The sequence below is a fragment of the Eriocheir sinensis genome, chromosome 39 (assembly GCF_024679095.1).
Source record: "Eriocheir sinensis breed Jianghai 21 chromosome 39, ASM2467909v1, whole genome shotgun sequence".
Classification (NCBI taxonomy): domain Eukaryota; kingdom Metazoa; phylum Arthropoda; class Malacostraca; order Decapoda; family Varunidae; genus Eriocheir; species Eriocheir sinensis.
The window spans coordinates 5376784-5389459 of NC_066547.1; the positions used below are offsets into that span (position 1 = coordinate 5376784).

Genomic DNA, 12676 nt, shown 5'->3' on the forward strand with positions numbered 1-12676 from the left:
GGTAAATAAATATCTGCAGAATTTAGACAAAAAAAAAATTAATACAGGTGATAAAAAACGTTGAAATTGTTTACATTCTCCTTGACCAAGATATATTAAAAAAAAAAAATTCTGATAGGGATTCGAATTTAAAGTTTTCATTTTGTTGTTACTTAGGAACTTGGAAGAATAAAAAGATAACCAAAATTTTCCACTTTTCACCAGCTATTTTCAACTTTTATATATTTTTATCTATAACCTTTTTTCTGGTCTTAGTTGTTGTGGCGCTGCTAAATAAATGTTTTTCTTTATTGACACATTTAACCTTGATCATATTTAATAAGAATCTTCACATATCAGCAAGATTTTTTGTGCGTTATTATTATCCTGTCAAATTACGTGATGCATGGGAGGATGTGCTTAGAATTGCACTTATTTGGTCTTGCTTTTACTAGTTTTTGTTGCATAATATCGTGATTCTTTATATTTATTACTTCCCTTATCTGCGTCTTAAGTCTGAGTTATAAGACACATAAGTCTCGATTTTTTTTCCCCTTTCAAACACACACACACACACACACACACACACACACACACACACACACACACACACACACACACACACACACACACACACACACACACACACACAGAGGACCTTAATCCCTCACGGTCCCGGCCAAACACCGCCATTTCCTTCTTTTTATTCCCCATTTTTCCTCCACATTTTCCGCTCCCGCACACAAACAGAAAAGGAAGAGAGAGACACACACACACACACACACACACCTGGGCGCATTTTGTCTCCTCCTTCAAAAGTAAATTGCATTCGTGGCGGCGGCGGTGGTGAGTAATGACGGCGAGTAATTCGCTGAGTAATTACCCAACTTTGTATTTTTTGCATAGAAATTGTTATTACTTTCCCTCGCCTCCCCGCCTCGGTGCACCCATTATGCAAATCATTATATGTGTGTGTGAGTGTGCGTGTGTGTGTGTGTGCAAGGATGACGCAACGGAGAGACACCCTGACTCCGTGTGTTTGAGTGAAGGGGAGTGAGTGAGAGGGTCGGGAAAGGGATATAGACAGGCTTTTGGGAGATTGAGTATGTGTGTGTGTGTGTGTGTGATCTCTTTGCGTCTGCTTGTGTGTTTGTTTGTGTGTTACCTGTCCGCTGATATCAAGTACTCATAAAAACAACAATCTCAAAAGACGAGACTTCTATACACACATAACCCCCCTTAGATGTGATATAATGATAACCTCCTTACACACAGCGAGAGACACAGAGCCGTATTGATGTCCTTCTGGCCGGCTCGTCTCTCGCCCACCGCAGCGAATGAATAAATAAATGCGTAAGACAGTAAGAGGCTTTGCCAGGATGTAGATAGACCGATTCATCCAACGCGCGGAATATTAGCAGTGACAGCAGTGACTTAAGTGGTTCAAGATTACTTCCTCTGCATGACACTTAAGCACACGAGGCAGCACTTCTTACCTTCAAAAAAAAAAAAACTTCATATACATTATTCTTTCATTCTTTACTCATTTTCCTTCCATTTGTCTCCTCTGGCTGTAATTTGAGGTCGTCGATGTAAAGAAATGTGTATAGAAATTGGTGTTATTTTATTTTATTTTATTCAGAGATCCTTATTCCTGTGGGGAACCTCCTGTGAGCCGTTGAAAGATTTTGTTTGTGTGGCGGAAAGAGAGGAAGGTGAAGAGATGAATCTAAAACCATCGCCGGAGCAGTTGCAATTGTGGTTATGAAAGTGATGGCCGGGCCTTAGTATTTGCTTCTGTTTCAGTGTATATTCTCCTTTGCCTTTTTTTTTTATTCCTTTGTTGATTCTTTTCCATTATCTTCATCGTATGTAAAGAGAAAGAAAGAAAATACGAAGGTAACTCATTGCCGGTAACCTTACCTCTGTTATCTACAACAGTTTTTCATTAACCGCCTTGCGTGCGGCTCGAGTAATTTTGAGCGTTGCTTACAAAGAGCCTTTGTTATATACCTTTTAGCGAGCCTGACCTCGTGCTTATAATACATCAGAGCTACAGTTGCCAGTAGTATGCAATAAATATCAATAATGAGAGGGTGCGCCATACTTTACTGTTATGAGAACAGACGGGAGCAAAATTAAAATAAGAATTGGAAGGGGAACAGTAAATCTTGGAAGCCGGCCCGCCAGCACGAGAAATAACAGGTTGAAGGCTCGGTGTGGGAGAGCGATCCCCAAGCACACAAGCAGGACGCTAATTACTTCGTACCTTGGCAGATTTCCGGTCCCGCCAAAGGGAAGTAACCGAGCATCTTTCAGGCCAACAGACACACATACATCCTCCCAAACTACCGAAAAAGGCAGCCCTCGAACCGCGGCAACAACCAGCCATTCAGCCAAACAGATCCACTTAGCATCACCAGCAGGCAGGCAGCTCCTTTCTCTCTGCTTCTTTTATCTGTGCAAGGAATCGCAAAGCACGGGAAAGACGGAAAGGACTGCCCCGGCCCGTCATTATAGAGGTGAAGACAGGGTGAGGCGTTCGGCAGGGCGAGAGTTGTGACCCCCTTTGTGCTGCCTGTGGTAATGAGGGTCCCCAGACGGCCACCTCGCCCCGGCCAATTATGTTGTGAGGGAGTAACGGACAGACGAGAGGAAAAGGCAGAAACGCGGCGAAGAGAAAAGTAAAGGAAGGTGAAGAGGCGGAAAAAAACAGCGGCTAGAAAAGTTGAGGAAGAAGGAAGAGACTGATAAATTGGAGGTGAAGGAAGAGGCGCTGATAGGCAAACCGCAGCCTTATTAGAGGGCGAGGCAGGAAGCACGAAGAGAAAGAAAACAGGAAGAGGAGAAAAAAAAAAACAGGAAGGGGAGAAAAAATGATGTACGGTGCAAGGAATGTAGGAAAGCATACGAAAGCTTGTTAGAAGAGAAAAAGATTTATTATGAGTCATGCCCAGATTCTTGTACTCACCACATAACAATGAAATACTGTACAGAGGGAATGATATATTTTCCTGTAAAGAAACATATCGGGGCAAAGGTTGAACAGATTTGGTCTCCAGCTGTTCTCAAAATAAGGAGGAAAATATATGTCACCCTGCCAACCTATTCATCTCTGTGACAGTCAAGCTACCTGTCTTTGTTAATATCTTTATATCTGAGTATCTGTTTGTGTATATATATCTATGTGTAAATAGTTATGTATGTAAGTATATATCCATGCATGTATGTATAAATGCATGTATGTTTTCTCTTTTGATCTATCTATCTATCCATCCATATACCTTTCTATATCTCCAAATATATCTTTCCATTTACCTTTGTGTCTTTTTCTGCGCGTCAGCCTCTGTTATGTTTTCAACTGATATTTATTTTCTTATTCAATTGCAGTTTTCTTTTTCACCAGTTCTCGATTTCCTTTTAAGAGACAACAAGTGTCCAGACATACTTACAAAAGGTCATGGCGGAAATGCGTGCTGATTAAGAACCTTTAGTTTTAAGGACAACAGCAGAGCCAAAATATGCTACTTTCTTTTTCGAAAATACGCCAGAACAGTCTTGAACGTTCTTTTGTTTCCAGTTCCAGTGATGTATTTATTAGAATCAGTCGATCTAAGTATCCATATTTATCTTTCTAATTTAGGATGACTATTCACGCAATTTAAAGACTGATGTGGTAAAATTGATGCTTATCTTATTCATCTATGGAACTACTTAGAGACTTACCTGTTTTTATTTTTTTCCTTTTCAAATTCACTGTTTGGTTACGTAAAACAAGTGCCATCTGCAAAATAACTATTACTACTTAGGATCGAGTGCCATCCTGTTGAACTTCTTTTTTACTGATATTTTTTTCTAGTTTAATGTCTGGTATTCAATATTTGAGAGGGGAAAAGGGGAACTGTGTGTGTGTGTGTGTGTGTGTGTGTGTGTGTGTGTGTGTGTGTGTGTGTGTGTGTATGTTATGTAATAATTTTATGCACATGTATACAGGAGTGAAAAAAAAAAAACCGCCTTGTCATCACAAATAAAGCGGCACATCAAACGTGACAACATGACACTGCAGACGTGTGTGTGTGTGTGTGTGTGTCGAGGGGGGGACAGGTGTGCAGCTCTTTGCCAGGTGTTTGTTCCTCAAGTGTTAAAAGTATGCTTCAGTACCCGCCCCCCCTCCCTCCTGACCTGCCCCCCCACCCCGCTACCCTGTCTGGTATACTCAGTGACTCGATTTTTCTTCCCCAGCTTCTATTGATTCATTGCCCCTTCTTTTTCATATTTTGTCTTTTTGTCACACACACACACACACACACACACACACACACACACACACACACACACACACACACACACACACACACACACACACACACACACACACACACACACACACACACACACACACACACACACACACACACACACACACACACACACACACACACACACACACACACACACACACACACACACACACACACACACACACACACACACACTGTAATTTATTGTAGTACACTAGTCACTGGCGGAAGGAACATCTGTGTCTCGTGATCTTTCCGTGATACACACACACACACACACACACACACACACACACACACACACAGCTGCAAGAATAATCTTTCAAACAGAGGAGAGGTTTATGGTTGTCTTTTTAAAACCTGTGAAAAAAGACGCCTCAGCCATTCCCTGCCCCTTAGTTGCCTCCGCTCAGAGAACTAGATGGAGCGGCAGATCGCGCTTAGTTTAGTTGGCAAATAATCTGTAGTGACTGCAACTTCCTTTCAAAGAATTCTCTTACCAAAAAAATATATCTAACATCTAATAAATGAAATACAGTATGATTTATGTTTTGTATACGTGTTGAGAGACGTGGAATATTTTTGAAGTTTTACATGTTTTATTTTTATTTTTTAACATTCTGTATTTTGCATTTACATATATTGTAATAAAAATTGTTTAGCATTTAATCTTTATTCCATCTACAGATTAAATGCTTTTAATACTTTTTATTTAATCGAAATAATATTTCTAGTAAGTCTTTAAAAATGTCTAAATTTCACCACCTACAGTTAAATTTTAGCAGCTCATGTTCATCACTGTCGTTATCCTAATTCAGGCTGTCATCGTCGTCGTCGTTACCATTATTATCATCATCCTAATTTTCACCTTCACGAGTACAATCATCAACAAATATATTACCACCACCGCAGTCGTCATCATCATCATCATCATCATCATCATCATCATAACGAGCCACATCACAACTTATACCACATACAGCATATCTCCAAGTTCTCGTCTTCCTCCAGCACCTCCACCCTCTCCTCCTCCTCCTGCTGGCCCTGGTGTTACCCTCCCGAGACATTTGTCAGCAGGGCTCGCTGGACCAATCTCGTCGACATGTTGGAGGATTAGCGGAGGTAATGTGGACCACGACCCTCTCCCTCGCCGCCAGACGTATTTCCAGCCGCGTCCCTGGAATTCTAAGAGGCTGGAATAGGGATAAAAGAGTCCTGGGTTTGGGGGGTCGGGCGGGGCAGGGAAGGATGGGAATGGGGGAGCGGAGGGCCGGATGGGGGCTGGGAAGGTTGGGGTCGGGGAAGGAGAGGGACAAGTGGGGTGCGTTTAGTTGTGGAATGAAAAGGAGAGGTGTTAGTGGATAGAAGAGGGACAACTGGGGTGTTTTGTTGGGGACAGGAGGAAGAGGGGCGAGTGGGGTGGCCTTGGTTGGGGAATGGGGCGTAGAGTGACGAGAAAGATGAGTTTGGCTTGGGTTGGAAAGGAAAGAGACGACTGGGATGGGTTTGACTGCATGGGGACGCGGAGAAGAGGGGCGAGATGGGTGGGAAGGTTGAAGACGGGGGAGGAGAGGGGCGAAGGGTGTGGATATGGTTGGGGTCGGGGAAGGAGAGGTGTGAGTGGGTGGGTGGGTTCGGTTGTCGTTATAAAGGTTGGGGTTACTTGGGTGTAAGCGTTGTGGATTTGTTGCAGCTGTTGGGGGTTTGGGTTGTGTGTGAGAAGAGGATTTATGAGTGCGTTATTGTTTGTTGTCATGTGATTTAAGAATAAGATTTGCATTTTGTTTTCTGCTCACTGGAATAAATATATTTTCTATGTAGGTGATTTTTTATATATCCTCTTTTTTTATTTTCTCTCTTATTCTTCGTACCATTCTTTGTATTATTATTATTATTATTATTATTATTATTATTATTATTATTATTATTATTATTGGCAGTAGTAGTAGTAGTAGTAGTAGTAGTAGTAGTAGCATCCTTGTAATTAATTATCAGTCATTATTACTTTATATTTTTATATTGTTACTGTTATCATTAGCGTTGTTGTTATAGATGTAGTTGTTTAAGTTATTATTTCTTCAACTGGTATAATTTCTGGGGCATTCTAATCTGCGTCACAAAGAAGCAGGATAAGACAAAGTTGTTCCGTGGATTTCTCTAGCGGTTTATTCAAAACTTTACAATAATCGACCTATGTGGATTCACAAACTATCTACAAATGTATGTCAATGGAAATCATAACATTTATTATAATCAGTGTTCAATATATTTACCGTTTGTGTCACGTCCGGGAACTGTACAGCCGACCTATAGCGCCGCCCCCCGCCCCCCGCCCCCCGCTGACGACAGGAGGGACACAGCCGCAGAGAGTTAATAGAAAATACAACTCGCGCCTATACGGGAAGGTATATTTATCACTGCATGTACGAACCCGTATAAGGCAAACGGTGCACGAGTATCACCACATCTCACGAAAGAATATCGCTACTAATTATTTTTTTCAAGTAAAACCAAAATTATTCCTTTATGCTTTGAGTTTGGTGACGCAGTGCTGCCTCCCTCACCTCCAGACATTTAGTGGAAACAATCGTATCACCAAGATAAAAAAAAAAAGAGAAGGTGGAGGAGGTGGAGGAAGGATGGGTATGTTCTCTGCAGCGGCGGAGGGCTGAGGTAGAGGCGGCCACCAAGGTCCCACAACACGGCATCTTGAGCATCAGCTATATATATATGTAAAGAGTCCCATGCAGGTCACCCCGTCTCTCCCCTTCACCGCATCACACCTTCTACTCCTCTGGCTCCTCTCTGGGTGCCCTGGGAAGTCAGCGGCTCAGGGTGTACCGTCAAAATAACACGTTGTACTATCTTCTCGATCATGAGGCTCCCAGACAGCACTGCAGGGGCGGGGTGAGGTAGGGAGAGACCTTCGGGTTTATTTTTTTTATCGTCCACAGCCGCGGTTGACCCACACAGTCTCCCTCTGTACACGAATATAAAAGAATCTCGTGACGGCATTTTCTCTGTCACGTTTCGTCTGTACATACATATCGAGTCTCCTCCTGGAAACTCTTTTCTTTGTTTTATTTCTTTCTGCGTCGGAAATTTATTTATTACTGTTATTAATATTCCTATCTTTAACCATTACATGTCTACGTAAATATTTATCCTCTCGCAATGGACAGCGCCGCCGCCTCCACGTTCTGACCCAGGAAATGGTAAAGAAGCAGGATGAGAATATTTTTGGTTGGGATGATCTAATGAATGATTTATCGTTAGTGAAATAAACGAATAAAATCACAATACAGTTCAGTGAAGGACGTGAACATTTTAGCACTTTTAACGTCTGTACAAATTATAAATTGCATGTTTGACTATACAATGGGAAATCAAAACAAAACAAATATGAAAACAAGTACAATACAATGCGATGATCGAGTTGCCGAAACAGTGAGACAAAAAAAAAAAAAAAAGAACAAGTGAAGAGAACGGAGAGGACCGAGACAGAACCCGTAAACTTACCAATATTGAGACTGAAATATATTTTGATTACAATAGTTTGATCTGTGCTTCGGGAAACACCTTGTACACACGGGTAGAACCGACGACCATGACTCACGCACACACGCACACACACGCACACACCTGGATACACACACAAACCACAGGGGAGTGAAGCGCTCTGGGGGACTGCTTTACGTATGACTGTATTTTTTATTGTGAAAGAACACGATAATAATTCCGGTATAACGCGCTTGCCTGTTGTATGTGGACATCACTACTTTGCTTCCGTAGTCATGACACATAATTAAAAAAGGTGGATGCAGGTGAGATGTCTCGTCTGTAGCCATCACGTCTCGGTTATACTTAGTAAAGTCTCATATTTAGAAGACAGTAAATCGCTAATGAAGAGTAAGTTTGGTGTTATAAGAATTGGTAAGCGGGATCAGTAAGTACATAAGTAAAGGGACGTGAAGGGGAAGGCGAGAAATCTTGGTCCCTGTTTGTGTTTCTCTTCGTGTGTGTGTCGGTGCTTGGGTGTGGCAGGCAGCTGTCGTGTTTGTGTGTGTGTGTGTGTGTGTGTGTGTGTGTGTGTGTGTGTGTGTGTGTGTGTGTGTGTGTGTGTGTGTGTGTGTGCGTATGCGAGTGTGTGTGGGTCCGTGTCAGCACTTTTGCTTGTTGGAGTAAAATGCCGTTTAATAATCTAAAATAAATGAATCACTGAATTCTGAATACCAACGCTGAATTGCAAAATGAACTGCAGACATGTAATTTCCTCCCTTTTAATGGCCTGGGAGACATATGAGCCGAGTAATATTGTCGAGATAAGGAAATAAATATGTAGAAAACAAGCAAATGTTGGAAGGGAGCGCGGGGAGGCGAGCGGCCCAAGAATATGAATGTGGGTGGCGGGTGTCGCGTGAAAATTTCTGGCCCACAGTCCGACAATTCACCGGGGCGGATAAACACCCTCTGGGGAGCAATAACCTACCAGGGGGTTGAAGGGAGGTCAAGGGTCACTGCAGGTCTCGAGGTCAGGTCATGGACTCCTATATGGTGTTAGGGTAAGGGGGGGGTGAGTGGGTGCAGAAGCTGTAAGCACCTCCATGAAGCACACACTCAGGACGAAGAGACGATTTCCTCCCTCATGCTTATGGTGGGCAAGGAAATGCGGTTCGTCGATGCAATGTGTGTTGTCAGGTGGAGAGTGAATGAGTGAGTGGAGTAAACGCTGAGAGTGAAGGATGTTTAGAGGAGAAGGGAGAGGGAGGGAGGGGTAAAGGAAAGGAGGAATGGAGGGGCGAGGGAAAGGAGGGAGGGAGTGGAGAAAAGGAAGAATGGTGAGAGGGGTCGAGGGAGGGCACAGGAGGATTATCTGTAATGATACTCCCTCCTGGCCGGCCTCTCCCCGCCCCCCATGCCCTAATTGTCAGAATTCGGCGGCCTTTGATGTGAAGACGTTTGTTTGTTGGCCATAAGGAAGGGGACGAGAGGACCAGTAATGTCAAGGGTAACGTTCCCTTTATTGCTTTTAGTTGATTCTAAACGTCACAGAGTGTTCAACAGTTTATCTACCAGAGGAGGACCTGTTTATATTTTGAATTTTGAATATTGTTTCGATCTGTTTTAATCGCCATCGGAGACATTAGGTAGACCCATGAACGCTTCACTCGCCCAGTGCGACTACCGTGGTGCTTCTTGCTTCTCTTTGGGACACTTTTCTGACGGGGCTCAGAGTAGCACTGTCCTTATCAGCACATGTGTCAGGCCGAAGTTAGTGCTAACCGTGTCACTGTTACAACACCTTCCTTCCAGAGGCACTCAGGCCTCTGTAAATAAAAATAAAAAAGACCAGTGCGGCTGCTCCTTGGCCTCGTGCATCACATGGCACCACAAACACACACAACCCTGAGATGAGATAATTTCTTTTACACTCCCGGGCGGCGACTGAGCGGCCAGGCCCAGGCAGCAGCCCATGTTTGTGAGGGAGAGGCTGTGTCGACCAGGCTGGGCCAGCTGAGGCAGTTAGCCGGGCCTCAGGGATGCACACAGGAGGGTGGGCCGCTGCCAGCCTGCCCGCGCCGCCCCGGCTGGAGCACGAGAAATAAGTTGGGGATGACAAGGGTGAAGGCTGAGAGGGGTGTGCGCGTCAGCAGCAGCAGCAGCAACAGCAGCAGAAGGAAGGGTCGCAGGACTGAGCCGAAGTAAAGCTACAGGGCAGGTGTTGTGAGGACACCCAGCAAGCGCGGCGCTGCCCGCCCTTATAGCGTGGTCAGGCCGTAGTCAGGCTTCATGGCCCCGTGAGGGTAAGGTGCGGAGATGGGCGTCAGGCCGGGAGGGGGCATCATGCCTCCGCCCATGTGTGGATAGCCCGGTGTATGGCCTCCAGGGTGAGGGGCTCCTTGCTGCTGCTGCTGCTGTTGCTGCTGCGCGGCCTGCTGCTGCACTTGTTGCTGAGCAGTCTGTTGCTGTTGTTGTTGTTGTTGCTGCTGCTGCTGAGAATGCTGCTGGTCTTGCGCTGGCGGGTTTTGCGTCGTGTTTTGTGTCTGGTTCTGGTTCTGCTGCTGGTTCTTCGGCGTGACGGTGGTGGTCACGCCTGCCGGGTTGGTCTTTCTCCTCACGTTCTTGGTGTTGGGCAGCTTGTTGTCCTTCTTCCACTTCATTCTTCTGTTCTGGAACCATATTTTGATCTGTCTCTCGGATAGACACAGCGAGTGGGCGATCTCTATCCTCCGCCGCCGTGTCAGGTAGCGGTTGAAGTGGAACTCCTTCTCCAGCTCCAGTATTTGGTGTCTCGTGTAGGCCGTCCGCTGCCGCTTAGGTTCACACCCCGGCTGGAACTGACCATTCGCTGCAAAGAACAACAAACAAGCAAACTTAGGGACGCTGCTTAAACAAGCAAGCATCGTAACAATTTGTTTACTTGTCCATGCAGACAGACCACAGGCCCCAAGCTTTCCAAAGAAAACAAGTAAATGAAAAATTCCCGCCGTGAGGCTATCAGGGGCGGCGGCCATTACAGGCCCTCGCCTGGCATCCCTGACTCCCTGGGGCAGGAGGCAGGACTCTCTCCCCTTCATTTCAGGACTCTGTGAGCCGGGACGCTAATGGCCAAGTCTTGTGAGAATCGCTAATTGGATAGTGTTCCTCGGACGGAGCTGTAATTGTGGGTAATCACCTGAAGGCTTTTCATCTATCTTTCATGTCATTCGTGGCAGCAGCCTGTGGTGGAGGCAGTCCAGCTGACATTTTGAGAACTTGAAAAGGAAATTTTGTTGTAAAAAATGTAGGGAGAATCTCCATTACCCATGAAAAAAATCTTTAGATTATTTTTTGAAAGCTATACATATATGGAGTGCCAGTTTGTTATTACAGGATTTTTTTTATTTACCATGAGTTCTGTGTGAAATAAAGATATATAAAGTAAAGAAGAATGTTCCTTAAAATCTTAGCGTAATATTAGTGGCTCATCCTCCTTGCAAGCAACACTGAAGCCTCAGCGTCCCCTCACTGAGTCACGATACACGAAGGCAAGTTCACTTACCGTACAGTGTTCCCGCCCCTTCTGCAAAGAGAGTAAAAGAAATGCGAAAATTATACTGAACTATCTAATGCATGTTATTCCTTAAGACATAATTAGAGAGAGAGAAAAACAAGACAACTCCTTGAGTCAATAACGTGTAATGGGACACCCCCGGCCAGGTACTGTGCAGCTACCAGGCGTGCAAAGGAGGGAGGGAATGTTGTTTTCTTGCCTTTGTGCGGCGGGGGCGGGGATGTTACAGGAGAGAGAGAGAGAGAGAGAGAGAGAGAGAGAGAGAGAGAGAGAGAGAGAGAGAGAGAGAGAGAGAGAGAGAGAGAGAGAGAGAGAGATTATTTCTTCCATAGTATCAAAAACAAAGTAAGTCGGTGGCACTCAAAGGTATGGCTATAATTGGGACATGAGTGATCCCACACACAAAAAAAAATTCATATCAAAATGTTCATTCCTGGAGCAGAATCTTTTGTTAGCACAATTAAATAAGAAAAGTGGACGGCAGGATAATACAGGATTTATTTCATGAATATCGCGTGGATTCATATATAACTCTCGACAGGTGCTTCTGAAAGCCAGTGATTGGTGGGTATGTAAAGGAAAATGCTTTGGTAGTTCTAAAAAGAAAAAGAAAAAGCTGAACACCACACAGAAAATAGTAACCAAAAACAATGAATAACGAAAATATATCGGAAGCTTCAAAAGAAAACTTTAAAAGTTTTAAATATATTATTATTATCACAATAGTTCAGTAAGTCCGTGCAATATTTGGTGTTACTTTAAATGATTGTTTACATATAGTAATGAAAAAAATATTAGTAGTGAGATATTATAGCTGTTTTTTATTAGTAATGTTACTGTAATTGTATTAAAATAATGATCATAATATTTTAGTAGTAGCAATAATTGTAGTCGTAATTCTAGTGTGTTGTTGTTATAATTATTATTATTATTATTATTATTATTATTATTATTATTATTATTATTATTATTATTATTATTATTATTATTATTATTATTATTATTATTATTGTCTTTTTTATTAGTTTATTAGTATTGTTATTTGTAGTGGTAGTCATAGTAGTAGTAGTAGTAGTAGTAGTAGTAGTAGTAGTAGCAGTAGTAGCAGTAGTAGTAGTAGTAGTACTATATTTTTTATATAGTACTTGTAGCAATAGTAGTAGCCATAGTAGTAACTACTACTAGTTCTACTACTACTGCTAACAATAATAATGATAATAATAATAATAATAATAATAATAATAATAACACTAACACTAACACTAACACTACTACTACTACTACTTTATCAATTTTATTATTATTATTATTATTATTATTATTATTATTATTATTATTATTA

At 42.9% G+C, this 12676-nt stretch overlaps 1 protein-coding gene across 1 annotated transcript in view; it reads right to left on the minus strand.

The window, feature by feature from the left end:
* Positions 1–6443: 6443 nt before the first annotated feature.
* The window catches only part of LOC127008915 (homeobox protein Hox-B4-like), a 41745-nt gene continuing 35512 nt past the window's right edge, over positions 6444–12676 (minus strand). The window contains exons 2-3 of the mRNA XM_050881392.1: positions 11323–11343; positions 6444–10629 (exon numbers count right to left, since the gene is read on the minus strand). Of these exons, the coding sequence (XP_050737349.1) occupies positions 10040–10629; positions 11323–11343 (611 nt within the window). The 3' untranslated portion in view covers positions 6444–10039. The remainder of the gene's footprint in view (positions 10630–11322; positions 11344–12676) is intronic.